The sequence below is a fragment of the Callithrix jacchus genome, chromosome 6 (genome assembly GCF_049354715.1).
Source record: "Callithrix jacchus isolate 240 chromosome 6, calJac240_pri, whole genome shotgun sequence".
Lineage (NCBI taxonomy): Eukaryota > Metazoa > Chordata > Mammalia > Primates > Cebidae > Callithrix > Callithrix jacchus.
The window spans coordinates 72,167,079-72,188,713 of record NC_133507.1 but is presented as its reverse complement, the minus strand read 5'-3'; the positions used below and the strand labels follow the sequence as shown (position 1 = coordinate 72,188,713).

General features: G+C 38.7%; 1 protein-coding gene across 2 annotated transcripts in view; it reads right to left on the bottom strand.

Moving 5' to 3' along the window:
• Positions 1-413: 413 nt before the first annotated feature.
• Positions 414-21,635, bottom strand: part of ACVR1 (activin A receptor type 1) — an 84,234-nt gene continuing 63,012 nt past the window's right edge. For both annotated transcript variants that reach the window (XM_054257610.2, XM_054257609.2), the window contains exons 9-10: positions 2,425-2,555; positions 414-1,634 (exon numbers count right to left, since the gene is read on the bottom strand). In XM_054257610.2, the coding sequence (XP_054113585.1) occupies positions 1,500-1,634; positions 2,425-2,555 (266 nt within the window). In that variant the 3' untranslated portion in view covers positions 414-1,499. The remainder of the gene's footprint in view (positions 1,635-2,424; positions 2,556-21,635) is intronic.

Here is a 21,635-nt window from a genome sequence, read left to right as displayed (position 1 = left end):
TTTTTCAAATTCAAAAAACAAATTCAATTTACTCTCCCAAGCAGCAAGGTGGGATGCAGAAGACCAATTTACACTCACACTGAACCTTACGTGAAACAAACTGCTCTAACATCCTCCTTCCCATATACACTCATAACCCCCTGTAAGAAAGCCAGGTGAGAGAGATCTGTTACCCTCACCTCACAGCTAAAGAAACTGACTGAAAAAAAAAATAATCACAGCCAAAGGAAGGAACAAGTTTTCTTATACCAAATTCAAGCTGTAAGACATCCTTATGATGTCTTATGTAAGTTCATTAGTAGACTTAAAAAGCAAATTCAATTTACAAATTAGTTTTTTGCTTCTATTGCTCCCATAAAAAAATGTGTAATGTTACACAGATCTTTTTTATATTTTGAAAAACAATTTCACTGTTTGACTTGAAAACAGTTTATTTAATTTATACAAATAACTACTAAATACAAAAAGTAGATTAAAACAAAATAGTTATTTTTTTTCTGGCAGAGTTTAAATGCACATAATGGATAATTCTGAAGAAAATGCATTTTCCCCGTAGCGTTCAGGACTAAAATTCTACTGAAATCTTTGCTTCTAAATCAGTAATATATTCGGTGGTGTCACGTGGGTAATGGCTAAATACGTTCTGCATATGAACTGAAAAAAAGTTACAGTCTACACACATACAAATGTGAAGCACTTAAAATGTGAATTTAACTGATAATAAAAGAAAATGTCCATTTTAGAGTATAGTGTTTAAAACATTTCGGTAACAAAATCATAAGACCACATAAAAATAAGCTTTAACATATGCACGAAGCAGTTTTGTAAAAACTACTAAGTGCACAAGTAATAAATAATTTGCAAAGTTGTGTATAAACAATTCCTAATGTTCGGCATCATTGTAAACATCAGCACATGTGTAAAATGCAGCAAAGTCTGACATTACATTTTGTTTTGCCAAATTGAATTCCTATTATCCAAAGACAGACCAGTGGAGTATGCAGCCAACGTTTTGGCAAGTTGGGTCTTTAAAATTAAGAGTAACAGTGCAAGTAAGGAATGCAAAGAATTCCTAGTGCAATAAAGAAGAGAAGCACAGGCAATATTGCTGATTAAAAATTCACCACCTCCTTGAGTTTCCCGTGGGGAGTATCTAGGAGACTTGTGAAAGCTATGCAAAGCCACCATCTTAATGCCCAGATCTCTTTTAGGATTTCTCTGTGTTCCTCCAGTCCCTACCTTTGCAACAGTGTCTGTCCAACATTAGTCTCTGCAGTGTGAACAGTTCGTGAAATGCCCAGTTCACAGTCATCGAGAGAGGTTAGGGTGGTTTTGATGTCTCCCCAACATATGGCTGGGTATGATGTCTGCCTTGTGAAAGCAGCCTTTTGGGGAGGGAGACAGATGGATTCTGTTCTGACAACCAGTCAGGCCAGCATTAGGTCCCAGCTGGACAATGACAACAACGTCAAATCTTCCTTCTTGACACTATGAAAATGTCAACAGTCAGTTTTCAATTTGTCGAGGGAATTATCAATTTTGGTCAGAGTCTTTTTGATACGCAGTGCTGTGAGTCTTGCGGATGGATTCTGATACCAGCATTCTTTCATTAGCTTGGCCAGAGAGGTTAATGTCTGAGAAGAGAAAGAACAAACACCACAATAACAAACTGGCTTTTTAGTGGCCCTGGAAGCTGGACTGATAATCATGTCAACTCTTTTTAAGAACTCAGAGGTCTTGTGAAATGAGAATTATGTTACTGTCATCTTCTTTAAACAAATATTCAAGCTTTAACCACTGATAAAGAAGCTACTCTTGGAGTTTCAGAAACTCTGTCCTTTGGACTCTTAATGCTACCAATTTACTTTATCAGGTGAACAACATAGGCCAGATTGGACCCCTTAATGATTTTATGGGTGCTAAGAGAAGTAGTAGGTTAGTATTAGAGATAATCCTGATATTTCCGAATAGGACAGTATCTCATTGTTTTATATCTGCTACTACTTACGAGCAGCAATACAGGATCTTCAGCAGTCAGCAGCTTGCGTTTGGGATTTCAGATATGCAGAGATGGAAGGAAGGTGAACAGCTTCACTTAAAGCCTCTTGGTTTACACAAGAAACTTCAGTCTTAGGGCTAGTAGCAATAGTCATGAGTCTCCTGATGTCTGGAGCTGCTCTTTCACAGAAATTCTTACAAATATTGTCATTCACTAGCAACACCTATCAGATATGGCTTCTTCAAGAATGAGAGTGTTTTTCTGAACTTACTCTAGTAGATCTAAATCCTTCCACATAAAATAGGGAGAGGAAACAACAGATTCACAGGGCAGATCACTCAGGTGCTATAGCAGTTGAAACTCAAAGGGAAACGAAGAGCAGATAATGGAAAAGAGCTCTAAAAGTGAGAAACTGGCACTCTCACCGGGTCTGAGAACCATCTGTTGGGTATGTTTGGCCTCTGTTGATCCACACAGACTACTTTCCTCATATCTTCAAAACTTGGGTCATTGGGAACCACATCGTAGAATGGTGGCTTGTAATCCTCCACTATACCTGCACACAAAGACAAGAATTGTGTTGAGTTAGCAAGAGAGTACAGTTTCCCCCAAGGTTTAATTGTGGGTGTCACAGGTTATAATGTGACAGAAGAAAATACTAATCACCTTCCTCATACCTCAGGGCACTCCTGGAAGCTACAAGTAGGTCCTAAAATAGGCGAAGAAAAAGGTAATAAATAGACACCCTGCAGGGTACTGGAAGAAGGATAATTGTTAGAAGAAAATACGTGAAAACTTCTCATGTAATCATAACCATTAGCAAAATTCTCCAACTGTGTATATTAATAGCTCTGAATTGCCCCACAGGGCACTAAAGACATAGGACAAAAATTCCTTCGGTGATCAAAAACACCCAAGCCACCTATCGAAAATACACGAATCTAGTGGTTCCAAACTATAAATAGAAATTAAAAGTGTCCACAAACTAGAGCTAGGAATAAATAAACTAAGAGCATCATCAAAATACCCTTTTTTTGTTATAAAATTATTTTGTTAAGAAAAACATTGTTATAAATTAATCTCTTCCATTAGAAGGGATGCAAATAATATAACAAAAAATACTCATTTCCTCATTCATTCATTCTACATGTACTGAGTACCCTCTAACTGCCAGGCACAGCTGTCTGACTGATGGCTCTATTATTTACTCTCCTATTGAAGGCACAAAATAAAATGTAAAGAGGATAGCCATGTGGGAAGGCAGAGGAGAAGAAGGATAAATAATGAACTCTTCCTGTGCTCGAAAGCAAATATGAAAACTAGCTAATTTCAGCTTCTGCCCCTGCATAATTTCCAATGGCCTGAAACCTTTTCTTTTCCAGCAAAATTACATCAATTCCTTAAACAGAAAAATTTTTTAATTCATTATATGGAATTAGAAAATGGATTCTTCTCCTTCATAGAAATAAAACGAAGACATCTATTATTTCCTTTCCCTGAACAAAGGTTTCAAACAATGAGGTTATTAGGTAACTTGGTTTACTGCTCTCTTTCCTTCCTCCATGTGACTTTTTTCTATTCTTAAACACCTAAGAAGTTGTTGAGGACAGAAGGAGACAGCAATAAAAGTTGCAATTCAGTTGTTCTAGTTCCTACAAGCCACCTGAAAAGCTTCAATTCCCTTTTCATTTATTATAGAACTCGCTCAACAGTGGGAATCCATTCTCACAAATTCCATACAAATACAAACCATTTATACAAAAGATTAGATATGATAAGGAGCATCTGTTCAAGAAATACTATAGATCTTTTTAAAACTTCACAAATTTGACTAAATAAAGGTTTGTATTTGACATGGAAATCAGTCTAAATTATATTTTCATAGGCTGGGTGCAGTGGCTCATGCTGTAATCCCAAGCACTTTGGGAGGCCAAGGTGGGCAGATCACTTGAGGTTGGGAGTTTGAGACCAGCCTGAGCAACATGGCAAGACCCCCATCTCTACTAAAAATACAAAAATTAGCTGGGTGTGGTAGAGTATGCCTGTAGTCCCAGATACTCAGGAGGCTAAGGCATGAGATTCACTTGAACCCAGGAGGCAGATCTTGCAATGAGCCAAGATCGTACCACTGCACTCCAGCCTGGGAGACAGAGTAAGATTCTGTCTCCAAAAAAAATAGTTAATTCCAAGTAACTTACCCAACACTGTGTAACTGCATTTGTAATGCATATCAGTCAGTGAATTAAAACCTTTCCTGGCAAATCATAAAGAGATAATATTGGGTATAAACTGCTGCTCTCACAAGTCTTGGAACACCTCATCTTAGAGGCCCTTCTTCTCCTGTAAAAATCCCAGGAAGCATTCAAACAAAAATCTTTTAATTATTTTCAGTACTAACAGACACCACCTAAAATACAGCTGAACATGGACCTGAAGAGTTATTTTATACATTTTCTAGGGTCACAGGAATTTACAGAAAACAGTAAGACATGTGCCCTTTGCCATCTCTCAATTTTTCTGAAAGAGAATATATTTAACAGCCTGGCTTAATAATTAAAAATCTAGCCATCCGCTTGGAGTAATTTACCTGCTGAGCTTAGAAAGGGTTATGTGAATGTGAACAGTAATGCAACATTGAAGTTTTCTATAAATGCAAAAGAAAACAAAGCATGGCTGGATTTTTAAAACGTAAGATCTGGTGATACCAGTGAATTTCACTAGACAAAGCTGAAGTTTGCCCTTGTGTTTCCATTTCTCATGTTTTAATGTTACAAAATGCTTCCATGTTTTAACAAAAGGAGTCAAGTTTTTTTTAAAGACCATTTAATCGATTATACCTGGGATTTAGTCAAGTCTCTTTTACTTCAACCATTGGCCAACTGTTGATTGTTTTCACCTGATGCTGGCCATACTTCTCCAAAAATAAAATAAACCTGGGATTAAGGTCCAATAGTCACTTTCCTCTAATCAAGGAAAGCAATAAATCAGTTGCAAGTGCATTAATACTGTCATGGGATGCCATATTAAATGCTGAGCGTGACAAAAGTATAAGGCATGCTCTTGTTTTCCAAGGGAATCAAAATCTAGTGTAGGAGCAGGACAAGTGTCTTTTTCTCTTAGAAAATGGAAATCTTGTCAAAAAGAGCCTCAAAATCTTTTTTCACCCATTGACTTTATATCTTGAAAGGTAAAACTATATCAGAAATTCTCATTCTACTTTCACTTGTGAGATCCTCAGTTGACTCAATGACCATTTTGATTAAGTGTGTGTGCCCGAGACTGCTTGGTAGGAGGGATATAAAAAAATCAAAAAAGACGCAGTGTTGGGGATGAAGAGCAGAATAATGAGAAAAGTGGAAGACAAAAAGTAACAGACTCGTGTTAGAGGGAAGAGCACAGAGAAGAGGGTGGGAGGGACAGAGGGACCTGGCAGTGTTCAGAGGAGAAAACACCTCCATGGTATATCCCAAGTCCCCTATATAAACTGGGTGCTGTGGAAGCACAGGTAAGCTTTCCAGGAGGCAAGTGGGGCATGGGCAGAATAGAAAGATCAAGAGTTTGCAAGGCAGAAAAGATGACAGCGAAGAGAAACCCCCACTGAGTGGGAGCATTCCAGGCAGAGGGAGGCTATGGGGCCAGGACAAGAACTGACAAACCATCCTCTGATGCTGGACAGATAAAGAGAGGTTCTCTGGGGCTGAAATGGGTGCATGTGGTGGCAGAGAGCCAGCGGAGAAGAAGGGGACAGGCAGGAGGTGAGGCCAGGCTGCGAGGTGATGCACGTTGTCAAGTTAGGAAGTGACTGACTTACAACAGTGCCTCATTTATGCCAGAAAGAGACAATGGGGTAGTCAGGCAAAAAAGTGAACTCTAAGTCCTTTAGAGGCAGCACCCAAGAAGCAACTGCCAAATCGTGAGCCAGCAAAGAGCACAGCATGAATTCAGGCAAGTAACTAAAAATACAAAGCACTTCGAGTGCCAAATGAGCAGTACAAACAAAAAATGACACAGGAAGGCAGGGGGAGAGGCGCTCTTAAATGGTGGCCAGGGATGGAACAGACTGAGCCAGGCCTCGCCTCCCATGTAAGACAGCCAGCATGACTCAAAGGGCCATGAGAAAGAAATCAGAAACATTATTCATAACCTACTCCCCCACGACTTTTGGCAGGGGTGTCTGATTTATACAATAGTTTTTCCTGGGCATATGTCTATTTGAAAGTTTTCTCTTTTTTGGGGATAAGCCTATCTTCATCAACCAATATCCCTCCCATTAGTTTGCTATATGACTCTTAAGTCAACCCCTTAACTGCCAGGCCTTAGTTTTCTAATACCTTTACAGGACATACCACAAAGCTGACATGCAGATCAAATACGTCCTAGACATGCACTTGGAAAAGCATGAAATGCCAGTTGCCTCTCAAATGTCCAGAAAAAAGTCCTTCCTCAAGATCTTGCCCCAAGGTCCTAAACTAGACACCCACCTTCTTTCCGCTTGACAGCTGCAAGTGGGACCCACAGGTCTCTCTGCTTTAGGCCTCCCCTGCCAACCTCCACCCGATCCCACTACCCTCAGTGGGATCTGTAGGAGAAAGCTGAGAAAAGAGCTCACCATGCCCCTCCTCAGAATGTATTCCATCAGTGCTATTCATGGGAGCACACCCTTCCCCACTAAAGTCCAATCCCCACCACTGTCCTTCACACACCAAGACATCAGCCATATCAGAATTACGTGTAGTTCCATCAATAGGGCACCTTTATGGCATCCTTCAGCTCTGCCTTTTGTCTGGCACACCAATTTCTCATTCCCACCTGCAATTCACATCCTCCCAAGCTTGTCCAACTATGCTCTTACTTAACCCATGGACGACTCAAGTTCATGCTTCTCATTTTCTGAGAAGACTGTTCCATCCTGCTCCCACAACACAGGGGCCTAGACAAAGTTAGTGCCCTCACCCCCACACTCAGTCACCTTCCTATATACCTCAACTACAGTAACTTGATCCATTTATTTATCATAATTTGACTTTTCAACAAGAATGTGAGCACCTTTTAACTGGATTTTCTGGGGGTTGTTTTGCTCCAGTGCTTCCCCAGAGCCTAACACAATGCCTAGTGTGTCTTACAGACACTAAATACACAAATAAATGCTGATTACATATGTCCACAATCCTTTTTCAAAGTCTCAAGGTTAGATGCATTCGCCAAATTTAGAACTTTTCATATTTTATAAAGTTAATAAGAAGCATACCCTATATTTTATGTGACATCCCCAGCAAAATCTCAGGAGTACCCCCATGACCAAATATATATTTTCAGCAAAATATATGACTAGTCACACTAGATAGAATTAATAAACGTTATACACTGACTCGTGTCCATTCAGGTCACATTTGACTATCACATTATACACTGACTCCGTGTCCATTCAGGTCACATTTGACTATCACATGAGTTCAGGTTAGATGTTCTGTCAAATAAGTTATGAAAAAGCTTTTCGGTTTCAAAGTTTTGGGGACTTCTCAGTTGCAAATAAGAAACGGTGGACCTGGCTATGCTTTGAATTATCTAAAGGTAAGGTAAAGAGAAAATAATGGGATGTTGGAGTCATGAGAATTCCATCCTTCCTTTCCTTCAAAAGAAATTGAGGCACATTGAAAAAAGTACTTTTCAGGTTCACAGCTAATTAATGGTAACGTTAAACCAGAATCCAATTCCCTGTTTATATTCTCGAATTCCCCCCAACCAGCCACCCATGGGATAATGAAAGACATTTCTCTCTCTCCTTGCATCTCATGCCACAGTGTGCCTGCTTCTTCTTAAAAACTCTCTTCATAATCCTCCAACTTGGGTAGTCACATCAGATATCCAGGTAATGAGGACAGAGTCTCTGGCATGAATATCCATACAGAGAGCTATTTTTAACAATTAACTCCTACAGAAGTGCTGAAATCCTTCAGAGAACAGAACATTAGAAGTAAAGCTATTTTAGAGAGGGGAAAAAATGGCCCATATTTGGCATCTGAGAGGACTCTAAGTGAATACAGTGTTTCCTTAAGGTGTGGTACATGAGAAAATTTGATGTGGTTCATGGACTAAACTTTTTCATCTCATTAATTATATTTATTTTCATAGTTACCTTCCATTTTATGTTTTCCATTTCCAGCAGTGATAATAATTTCCTTTCAAAACAAAATTAAGTTGGAAAAGTTAGCCAATTTGAAGGAAAAGAGTCTGTAAATGATGGCATGAAGTAGCATTTGGATATGGAAAAAATGATGAGGGTAGAATGAATGAATGAAACAATCAATCAATCAATTTTGGGAAAAACTGAGTTTACAGAAGGGCATTGTTCTTCCTGGTGAGACAGAATTCAAAAAGGTATATCCAACATTTGTGTTACTTCACCTAACATACCTTGCAAGAGGGCTTTGAAATATTTCTCATGCCACGGCACAGATAAAACATGACTAATGGATAAATGAATGAGGCTGCTCATGGCAGAGGGGATGACAGCCTGAGTTCTGGCCCCTTGGCCCTTCCTCACTGCCAGAGGGTTATGAGAATCAGTACCTCCGGCATTCCTGTAACTCATGGCAAGCACTTCTTCCTGAAAGCAGGAGTGGGAAAGACAGCCTTGTCCCATTCTGGGTAAAGTACATGCTGTGACACCTGTGTCCTGCCCCTCTACCTCACTGTAATTCATGAGCATATGGAACCATGTACATTACTCAATGTCCAAATTAACTGCATTCTCAGGAATCTGTTAAAATTATGAAATTAATTTCTATTGTTGGACTTCTCATCGATGTAAGACAGCAAAAGTAAATGGTTTACAGATTCCTGTGTAGTTGGAACCTATTAAAAACACATGTCAACATTACAGTAAGTTGGCAAAGGAGAGGACAAAAAGCCTAGAGATGCTGCATGACTATTCCCTGAGTTAAACTATGAACAGAGATAGCCTTAGAGCTTGCCTACCTCCAAAACTGAGAAAGAGAGGAGTATCACAAGAATTCCAAACATTTGGTAGCTAAGAAGAAAGGCTTCTTGAGAAAAGTATGTCAGTCACTGAATGTTGTGGCTGTTAGGCTTAGATAGGATACAGATTTTTGTCTTGGTGGAGGTATGTCAAGGAAAAGAGACTATTAGTCAGTGAACAGCAGACAATAAAATTTGCAGTCTTCAATTTATTTTTTCATGAGGTTAACTGACTACTCTCCTCTGTTCTGGATCTCTAAATCAGGGATGTGAAGTTCCAGAAGTCAGGGGGAAAATAATTCTTCCCTCCCACCCCACTCCCATATTTCTGCCCCCAGTCGCTATCGTAAATATTTTTTTTTTAAACTGAAATTACTTTAATGAATATGAAAAATTGGCCCTAATATGATTCATCCTCTTATTCAAACCTTAATACATACAAAAGCAGATTAACTAACATCATGAAACATGTTGGATATTGAGTGGCTGACAAAAATAAGAGTTGTCATGGTTTCCATACACAAGCCCCATTGCACTTAGGAGCAGAAGCACAAACAGCTCTCTGGCTGGCTCAAAGATTCATTAAAAGAGGTTCTTTTTTCAAAGTGAGTGCACCAAATATAAGCTTATTCTAACAAATAAGTCCTAGTCCCCTCCATAAGAGGCACAGTTTGGCCAGTAAGGATTTTTCTATGAGACACAAATGGTTTTTGACATACTTTAACACCGGATTCGATCAAAAAATAATCAAAGCTAGTCACAGTGAAACAAGAGAATGTCCACAGAGCCTTCCTGTGGGCAGTAAAGAGGGGAAACAAATGTACCAGGGCCAAGAGGTAGCATAACAAGAGGCAGAAGATGGCCACTGAGATCTGTGAGCTCCTGAATGGCCTTCATCACCCATGTTCCATGGAAAGGAACCCTTACCAAAGCACTTCCCATATGCCAGACACACGACCTGCTTTACATACACAACCTCATTTAATCACCGTAACCCTTTAAAGTAGGTATTATCATTTCTTTTTTTAAATAATGAAACTGATGTATGTCATTGAGTCAGAGAGAATGATGTCAGACCCTGGATTGCTAGTGATTCCATTTCACTGCCTCCCACAGACCCAGAACAGGCCCCCACACAGCTCCGGAGGGCACTCTTCACATGGTCGTCTTCTGCGTGCAGTGCAATGGCCCTAGGAGAACCACAACAAGGAAGACAGAAGCACATCACACTAAGGTGTCCAGCCAAATTGGTGTTTGTCTATTCAATCTGGGTACACTGCCATTTTTAAAAAAAAAACCCTAGTGTGTATTTGGATGGGAGCCTCAGCATTACATTTTCTATCCCTAGAACTACTAAATCAGAAATGCTAGGGTGGGGCCCCAGGAATCTGTGTCTTAAGCACACTAGGTGACTGTGATGCACATTCCAGTTTAAAAACTATTGATCCAAATGAACCCCACCTTAAGTTCATACAGAAAATTCACACAGGAAAGGTAAAAAAAAGTTTTCTTTCCGATCAATTCCAAATTCAGTGTCAAATTAAACACCAAATGTAAATTCCAAAGGACACTATTGAGAAATGTTCACATGCAAAAATGGACTTAATTCTTATTTCCTGTAAAGAAACAGCATGAGGTTTATTATTAGTAGCAAATAAACGTAAAATTCCAATAAAAAATATAAAATGCAACATATTTTTATGCTCATGGTTCACTTGAGGATCATATTACTCCAAGAGAACTATCTGGTCATCAATTTTTATAATGGATTCAGAAACTCAAAGGATATATAATTATAATGACCTTCCTCACAGAAAATATTCATATATTTAAATGAGATACATTTTATATGCAATAATTTCAAAAATATATATTCTTTTAATGACAGTTCCTAAAGCTGGTAAGAAAATGAAACTGGTACATCATACCCTAGGGTATGGGGGATATTGTAAATCAGTACAACTTTTATGGAAAGCAACTTGGCAATATGTGTCAAGCCATAAAAATATCCATATTCTTTGACCTATTACATCTACTTCTTTTCAGATTAAGAATCATTTCCCCAAATGAAATCATCATATGCCCCCAAAAGTCTACCACAGGCTCCAAATGGTAGAAATAGGATATGTAACAATATGGAAATGGTTAAGCTAGTAAGATGTCATGTGACCATTTAAAATAAAAACAGATTATTAAGCAACATTTTAAAAAAATGAATAAAAAAGATGATACAGAATTATATTTATATACGATTACAGCTAAGTTTTAAAAATGAGTGCATGCAGAGGTAGAAAAATACGTGAATATTGAAATTTGAAGGCAAAATTTCTCTTTCTACTTGTTTTTATTTTGTTTTGGGAGAGTAATAATTAAAATATTAATGGTACTAAAATAGGTTTGCAAGCAGCATTGAATACTTTCAAGTTTAAGTTTAGATAAACTGGTTTGTGTGTGTGTAGGTGTGTACACTGTGTGTACACACACGTGAATGTTCATAGAAGAGGGAACAGAGAACAAAAAGAGTAAATATCAAATTAGTCATTGACAAAGGACAGTAGCTGATTTTAAATGAGACATGAAATACCCTTATCTCCCCACTAAAAAAAATAAAACCACATCATTGCACAGAAGCTCAACCCACAACATTCTGGGAACTAGCTGACAGTCTTGGTGATGATCCAAGGGAGAGATCAATAAATCAGAAAACAATCAAAATGTTCTCCTTTCCTCTACCTTCCATGATTTTTTTAATGTTAAACACGGGCACTACTAAGCAAGCCACTATTTGTTGAGCTAAATTGTAAACTGATGACTCTGCCTTCAAACTGACTACTATTAATCACAGCTGATCTTTAAAAGCCACTTGGGTTTATGTCTCAACACAGGGAGCAGGTTTGTAACATGAGTTCTTTAAAAGCCCAAATCCCAAGTCTCTTCTGAGCAGGCCTGCTTGGCTCACTCTGGCACCCCCACAGCTGCAAGTGCTACTGTCCAGCTATGGAATGCCAACTTCCTCTTCATTTGGGGCAAGTTCCACGTCGCACCATTTATTTGGACACCAATCCGTCTCTAAATTGTCTGTTAGGATAAACTAATCAGAATTAAAGTTTTCAGTTTGAAAGTCTTCAAGAATGATTGGGGAGGGGGTGAGGAAATGATGCTGATGTGCAATTTCAGGCAAAGTTCAGAACTTTATAAATCTGCAAAACAATCTCTGTTGCAAACAATTCTCAAGGGGCATCAAGGGCACAAACTGTAAGGGAGCAGAGCTCCCATTGGTTGAGAAACAATTACCAAGAAAACATTCATGATTCCATTAAAAAAATAAAGCACTTTAAAAAGAACTGTCAATTTACACTCCATGTATGTTTAATCTGAAATACTTTGATATCTTCAGATGGTTTGTTCAAAGCAGATACACTCTGCTATGAGGAAAAAAGCTACCTTTAGGCATGTCAATTTTAATTATTGTACACTAAAACTTCATAAATTACCCCACTTCCACTACCTCACAGAAAGTCCTAATCTCTGGCTGTGCTATTCATGAAAATTATGATTGCCCCACAAATCTAAAACCTTAGGAGAAAACATCAGCGGAACATGGAATGGAAAACAGATATTAGAGACTTCATGCATTATTTCTTCAAATCTAGGATTCCAATGGGTCACAGGAGGTTAAAATGTAAAGTATCTTTTGGAAATGAACATTAATCTAAATATATGGCATTTTCTTCTGTTTTCCTGGAATAGTTTCAGACACATGCTCTGTGAAATAAGATTTTCAGTTGTGAAGATATGAAGAGGTTCATCTAGTTAATTCAAGGGATTCTGCTATAAAAACCACTTTGTGGGTAGTTGGGGCATGCCCAATTTGAAAGAGTATACTTAGTGCTTTCAGAATACAATGTACTTAAAGTAAAGTTCAACAATATATTTGTGGCAGATTTGGGTACATGAAAGGCAAGGGTGAGAGCTCACTGTAGAAGACACAGATTAAAAATGATTGACAAATGCTTCTTTTACTACTGAGGCATCACCATTTAATAAAATTACTTATAAACAGATCAACATAGGCCATCTACCCAGGGCTTCCTGCATTTCAATTTGACTCATTCCATAGGTACAGTCTGCTCATTATAAATAAGTGACTTCTGACTGCAAAACCTAAGCCTTTTCTCAACAATCCAAACTTAACCAGTAAAAATGCCTTAAAAAAATGGCGGAATTCACCCTTATATTTACTTGATCATTCTCCTCAAGTTTAAACTCCCTTGTGAGAAGAGCAAACAAGGAAGGAGGGTGGAAAGAAAGGTAAAATAGGAAGATGGAGGAAGACAAGAATTAAATACGGACCAGTCCACCTACTATCCCTGGTGTCTATAGGCACGATCATGGGGGTCTGAAAACAGGGCTGCCCCACGCACCACTCAGGCCCAAGCATACCATCTGGAGGTCTGAAAGAAAGATTTCCTCCACCAAGAGCCACCACTTGCAGTGCCTAAGCACAACTTCCAAGGCTCCAGGTATCGACTTGTTCCACTCACCATAGCCTGCACCCATGTGCATCAATGGGAGGCCTGAGGACAGGTTCATCCCACCCAGTGCTGCCCCCATCAAGGCTCATGTGCATCATCTGGGGGCCTAGATATTGTCTGCTCACCCACTGCCACCACTGGTATGTGTGCACATCTTCTGGGGGATTGAGCATGAGCCCGCCCAGCTTGCTAGCACCCGCACACACATCATCTGACAGCCTAGGGAATGGCCTGCCCTGCTGGTCACCACTGGAGCCTGCACATACCTCCTGGGGACTTGGGGACTTGCCTTCCCAGTTGGCTGGTACCCAAGCTTGCTCTCTGGAAGCCCAATGATTGGCCCATCCCACTACTGCTACCATCAATGCCAAACATGCCACCCAGAAGCCTGATGACCAGCCTGTCTACCTAACCCACTGCTGCCACTGCTGGCCCCTGAGCAAGATGCCTGGAGACAAGGATCAGTCCACTTGACTCAATTCCATTGAATCTCACATATGCCACCCAGGAGCAAAGGACCAGCATGCCTGGCTTGCTGCCACAACCACTTGTGCCCAAGGACCAGTCTTCCTGGCATCCCCATCCCAAGAAAAGCCTTACCACAGCCTCCATAAATCTCAGCCTGAACCAAAAAAGATTCAACAGACACGACTGCTGCCAATTACAGCTGAAATAATCATATGGATACTACACTAGTGAGCCTATCCAGAATCAAAACCAAAGCACCCTACCAAGATGACACAGGAAACAGTCTTTCCCTATAAAAACCAAACCATAAAATTGGAAGAAGCAAAGCTTATACTAGGTGTGCAGATATCAATGTAAAAACACAAGGAACATGAAAAAACGAATAAACATGACATAGTATAGGAACATAGTAAGTCTCCAGCAACAGATTCCAATGAAGAAAAAAATATATAAAATGCCTGAAAAAAATTCAAAGTAGTATTAAAGAAGCTCAATGAGATATAAGAGAACACCGGTTAAAGATACACAAAGAAATTGGAAAAACAATTCATGATTGGTGACAAATTCAACAAAGAAATAGGTGTCATAAAAAAAAAATCCAACAGTGGTTGAGGAAAAGATATTGGATAGGAGGCATGACTAAATTGTAGCTCCCACTCAGATGAACACAGAGACGTGTGGAGACTCACATCATAAACCTTTGCTCCAAGAACTACCCCAGGAATATACCAGGAGAGCCGAAAGAATCAACAGGAAGCTTATTGCTCCTGCAGGACCTGAGAGACAGCCCAAATACTCTAAGTGCCCAGACTATGAAAGTGAGAATGAAGGACTGTCTTCCCCCAAACACATACCCTCACTGAGGAACCTGAAGGTCCAGATTACGGTAGAAGGATTTGACCTTACCTGGAGCTGAGACAATTTAGAGTGCTGAGTAAAATATAGGTGTAGGGGAAGCAGTGAGAAATGCCCTATGGGCTCTCTTGGTCCCTGGGAAAGCCATGTCTGACTTTCTTAAGAGATCCTTAGGGAAGACTGTTGGAGGAACTGGGAAAATAACACAGAGAGAAGGAAACCTCCAGCTGAACTCTAAAAATCCCAACCAAATGCAGTTTCCTGGCCCGAACTCAGGGGAGGGTGTGAATCCAGTGTCCGGACTCCACAGGTGGAAAGGTGTGAAAGCCCTGTTGCTCTCTCAGCCAGGAAGCTGGTAGCCTGGAGCAAGTTCTCAGCCATGCTGGCCCACTGCCTGGAAACAAACTTGGTGCTGTTGAAGGGGTGGAGAACGTGGTGGGAGTGAGACAGACCTTTCGTGTTGCGTGGGAGCTGGGTAAGGCCTCTAACTGCTGGCTTTCCCTTAACTTCCCTGACAACCTGCCATGAAACAGAAGAGGCAGCCATAACCCTCCTGGGAACATAACTCCATTGACATGGGAAACACAAACCCATTTCCCACAGCAGCTGCAGCAAGCCCCACCCAAATACAGTCTGAGCTCAGACACACCTAATCCTGCCCCTAACTGATGGTCCTTCTCTACCCATCCTGGTAACTGAAGACAAAAGTCATGTTCTTTTTGGAGTTCTATGGCCCTGCCCACCACCTGATCCTCCCCATACTACCATAGCTGATGCGCTCTTGAAAGGAGCACCTCCTGGCAGGTGGACAACTAGCACAAAACTAGTGTATTAAACAACTACAGCTAAAGACCCTCACAGAGTCCACTTCACTCCCCTGCCACATCCACCAGAGCAGGTGCCAGTATCCATGGTTGAGAGACCTGAAGACAGTTCGCATAACAGTACTCTGTGCAGACACCCCCCAATACCACCCCGGAGCCTGGTAGCCCTGCTGGGTGGCTAGATCCAGAAGAAAAATAATAATCACTACAGTTTGTCTCTAAGAAAGCCACATCCCCAGGAAAAAAGGGAGAGTACTACACAAAGGGAGCACCCTGTGGGACAAAATAATCTGAACAGCAGCCTTAAGCCCTAGACCTTCCCTCTGACATAGCCCATCCAAATGAGAAGGAACCAGAAAAACAATTCTAGCAATACGACAAAACAAGGTTCTTTAACAATCTCCAAAAATCACACAAGCCTACTGGCACTGGATCTAAACTAAGAAGAAATCCCTGAAATGCCAGAAAAAGAATTCAGAAGGTCGATTATTAAGCTAATCAAGGAGGCACCAGAGAAAAGTGAAGTCCAACTTAAGAAAATGAAAAAAAAATGATACAAGATATGAGAGGAGAAATATACACTGAAACATATAGCGTAAATTCAAAAAATCACAACTTCAGGAAATACAGGACACACTTAGAGAAATGCAAACTGTACAGGAAAGTCTCAGCAATAGAATCAAACAAGCAGAAGAACTTCAGAGCTCAAAGACAAGGTTTTTGAAATAATCCAATCCCACAAAGATTAAAAAAAAAAAGAATTTTTAAAAAATGAACAACGCCTCCAAGAAGTTTGGGATTATGTTAAACAAACAAACCAAAGAATAATTGGCTTTCCTGAGGAAGAAGAGAAATCTAAAAGTTTGGAAAGTATATTTGAGGGAATGATCGAGAAAAACTTCCCTGGCCTTGCTAGAGATCTAGACATCCAAATACAAGAAGCTCAAAGAACACCTGGGAAATTCATTGCAAAAAGATCATCTCCTAGCACATAGTCATCAGGTTAAGTCAAGACAAAGGAAAGAATCAGGAGCTATGAGGCAAAAGCACCAGGTAACCTATAAAGGAAAATCTATCAGATTAACAGCAGATTTCTCAGCAGAGTTTCCACAAGCTAGAAGTGATTGGGGCCCTATCTTCAGCCTTCTTAAACAAAACAATTATGAGCCAAGAATTTTGTATCCCCCGAAACTAAGATTCATAAATGAAGAAAAGAATGAGTCTTTGTCAGATAAACAAATGCTGACAGAATTTGCCACTACCAAGCCAGCACTATAAGAACTGTTAAAGGAGCTCTAAATCTTGAAACAAATCCTGGAAACACATCAAAACAGAACCTCTTCAAAGCATAAATATCACAGGACCTAAAAAGCAAAAAATACAATAAATAAATTTTTTTTAAAACTAAGGTATTCAGGCAACAAATAGCACCTCCTATCTCAACACTAATGTTGAATGTAAATGGCCTAAATGTTCCACCAAAAAGATACAGAATTGCAGAACAGATAAGAATTCACCAAGCAACTATCTGCTGCCTTCCAGAGACTCACCTAACACATAAGGACTCACATAAAGTAAAGGGGTGGAAAAAGACATTCCATGCAAATGTACACCAATAGTGAGCAGGGGTGCCTATTCTTAGATCAGAAAAAAGCAAACTTTAAAGCAACAGCAGTTAAAGAAGACAAGAGAAACACTAAATAATGATAAAAAGCCTGTCCAGCAGGAAAATATCACAATTGTAAATATACATGCATCCAACACTGGAGCTAACAAATTTATAAAACAATTACTACTAGACCTAAGAAATGAGATAGAGAACAACACAATAATAGTGGGGCACTTCAATACTCCACTGACAGCACTAGACAGGTCAAAACAGAAAGTCAACAAAGAAATAATGGATTTAAACTATACCCTAGAACAAATGGACTTAACAGATATTTACAGAACATTCTACACAACAACCACGGAATATACATTCTATTCATCAATGCAGGGAACTTTCTCCAAGATAGAATATATGATAGGCCACAAAACAAGTCTCAATAAATTTAAGAAAACTGAAGTTACATCAAGTATTCTCTCAGACCACAGTGGAATAAAATTAAAAATAAAACCCAAAAGGAACCTTCAAAACCATGCAAATACATGGAAATTAAATAGCCTGTTCCTGAATGATCATTGGGTCAACAATAAAAGCAAGCTGAAAATTAAAAATTTCTTTGAAATGAACGATAATAGTGATATAACCTAACAAAACCTCTGGAATACAGCAAAAATCATGCTAAGAGGAAAGTTCATAGCCTTAAATGTGTACATCAAAACATCTGAAAGAGCACAATAGACAATCTAAGGCCACACCTCAAGAAACTAGCGAAACAAGAACAAACCAAACTCAAACCCAGTGAAAGAAAAGAAATGACCAAGATCAGAGCAGAACTAAATAAAATTGAAACAAACAAAAAATACAATACATAAATAAGCAAAAAGCTGGTTCTTTGAAAAGATAAAAGTGACAGACCATTGGCAAGATTAACCAAGGAAAGAAGAGTGAAGATCCAAATAAGCTCAATTAGAAACAAATGGGGAAATATTACAACCAACACCACAGAAATACAAAAGATCATTCAAGGCTACTATGAACACCTTTACGTGCATAAACTAGAAAACCTAGAGGAGACAGACAAATTCCTGGAATATACAACCCTCTTGGCTTAAACCAGGAAGAATTAGAAACCCTGAACAGAACAGTAACAAGCAGCAAGATTGAAACAGTAATTTAAAAATTACCAATGGAAAAAAGTCCAGGACCAGATGAATTCACAGCTGAATTCTATCAGACATTCAAAGAACATCTTATTGACACTATTCCGCAAGATAAAGAGAGAATCTTCCCTAAATCATTCTATAATACCAGTATTCACCCTAATATCAAAACCAGGAAAGAACATAACCAAAAAAGAAAAGTACAGACAATATCCCAGATGAACATTGATGCAAATGTCCTTAACAAAATACTAGCTAGTCAAATCCCACGGCATATCAAAAAGATAATCCACCATGATCAAGTGGGTTTCATATCAGGCATGCGGGAATGGTTTAATATATGCAAGTCAATAAATGTGGCATGCCATATAAACAGAATTAAAAACAAAAATTGCATGATCATCTCAATAGATGCAGAAGCATTGAACAAAATCCAGCATCCCTTTATGATTAAAACTCTCAGCAAAACTGGCATACAAAGGACATGTCTCAGTGTAAAAAAAATCATCTATGACAACATTACACTTAATGGGGAAAAAGTTGAAAGCATTCCCTCTGAGAATTGTAACAAGACAAGGATATCCACTCTCACCACTTCTATTCAACATAACACTAGAAGTCCTAGCCAGAGCTATCAGACAAGACAGAGAAATAAAGGGCATGCAAATCAGTAAAGAGGAAGTCATACTGTCACTGTTTGCTGATGACATAAACGTATACCTAGGAAATTCTAAAGACTCCTCCAAAAAGCTTCTATAACTGATAAAATAACTTAGCAAAGTTTCCAGATGGAAAATTAACGTACACAGTTCAATTGCTCTGCTATACACCAACAGGAACCAAGCTGAGAATCAAACCAAGAACTCAGTCCCTTTTACAATAGCTGTAAAAATAAAATAAAATACTTTGGAATATACCTAACCAAGGAAGGGAAAGACCTCTACAAGAAAAACCACAAAACACTGCTGAAAGAAATCACAGATAACACAAACAAATGGAAACACATCCTATGCTCATGGATGGGTAGAATTAATATTGTGAAAGTGACTATAATGCCAAAAGCAATCTACAAATTCAGTGAAATTCCCATAAAACACCACCATCATTATTCACAGAACTAGAAAAAGCCAACCCAAAATTCATATGGAACCAGTAAAGAGCCCAGACAGGCAAAGCAAGACTAAGCTAATGGAAGAAATCTGGAAATAATCACATTACTGACTTCAAACTATACTATAAGGCCATAGTCACCAAAACAGCATGGTACTGGTATAAAAACAGGTAAACAGACCAATGGAATAGAATAGAGAAATCAGAAATAAACCCAAATACTTACAGCCAACTGATCTTTGACAAAGCAAACAAAAACATAAAGTGGGGAAAGGATGCCCTATTCAACAAATGGTGCTGGGATAACTGGCAAGCCACAGGTAGGAGAATAAAACTGGATCCTCGTATTTCACCTTATATAAAAATCAACTTAAGATGGATCAAGGACTTAAATCCAAGATCTGTAACATAAAAATTCTAGAAGATAACACTGGAAAAATTCTTTAGACATTGGCTTAGGAAAAGACTTCATGACCGAAAACTCAAAAGCAAATGCAATAAAAACAAAGATAAATAGGTGGAACTTAACTAAACTAAAAGAGCTTCTGCACAGCAAAAGGAATAGGCAGCAGGGTAAACAGACAATCCACAGACTGGGAGAAAATCTTCACAATCTATACATCTGACAAAGAACTATAATCCAGAATCTACAAAGAACTCAAACAAATTAGCAAGAAAATAAAATAAACAATTCCATCAAAAAGTGGGCTAAGGACATGAATAGACAATTCTCAAAAGAAGATATACAAATGGGCAACAAACATATTTTTAAAACACTCAACATCTCTAATGATCAGGGAAATGCAAATCAAAACCACATTCCTACTTCCACAAGAATGGCCATAATCAAAAATCAAAAAATAACAAATGTTGTCATGGATGCAGTGCAAAGAGAACACTTCTACACTGCTGGTGGGAATGTAAACTAGTGCAACCACCATGAAAAACAGGGTAGAGAGTTCTGAAAGTAGAACTACAATTTGATTCAGCAATTGCACTACTGGGTATCTACCCAGAGGGAAAGAAGTCAATATACAAAGAAGATATTTGCTCACACATTTATAGCAGCACAATTTGCAATTGCCAAAACATGGAACCAGTCCAAATGTGCATGAATCAACAAGTGAATAAAGAAATTATGATATATTTGAGAGATATATACAATGAGATTTAGATGAAATTATGTGTGTGTGTGTGTGTGTGTGTGTGTACACATGTGTGTGTATACACATAGGAATACTACTCAGCCATAAAAAAGAATGAGTTAATGGCATTCACAGCAACTTGAATGGAACTGGAAACTATTATTCTAAGTGAAATAACTCAGAAATGGAAAACCAAACATTTTATGTTCTCACTCATAAATGGGAGCTAAGCTATGAGGATGCAGAGCAACTAAGATTGATACAACAGACTTTGGGGACTTGGGGAAAAGAGTGGGAGGGAGTTGAGAGAGAAAAGACTACAAATTAGTTCACTGTATACTGCTCAGGCGATCAGTGCACCAAAATCTCACAAATAACACTAAAGAACTTAGTCATGTAACCAAATACCACCTGTTTCCCAAAAAACTATGACAATAATAAAAAAATTAAAAGACGAATACATTTTTTAAAAAAAGAATCAAACAGAAATCTTACTACTGAGGTTTTCAATGTATGAAATTTAAAAATGCAACCGAGAGACTAAATCAAGAAGAAGAAATATTTCTGAACCTGAAAACACATCTTTTGAAATAACCAGCCTAACAAACAAACACACGAGCAAAAAGGAATAAACAAAGCCTATGTGATATATGGGACATCATTATAAAACCAAACATTCAAATTTTGAGTTTTCCAGAAGGAAAAGAAATGGGCAAATGCATAGAAAACTTATCCCTATCCTAACTAAAAAAAGCAGAAATTTCCCACATCTTTCAAGATATAGACATCCACATAGAGGAAGCTCAAAGCTCCCCAAAAAGATTCATCCCCAAATGGTATTGTCCAATGCACATTACAAACTTTTAAAGTCAATGACAAAGAGAAAATTCTAAAAACAGCAAGATAAAAGCATCAGATCACATATACAAGACTTCTACCAGACTGACAAGAT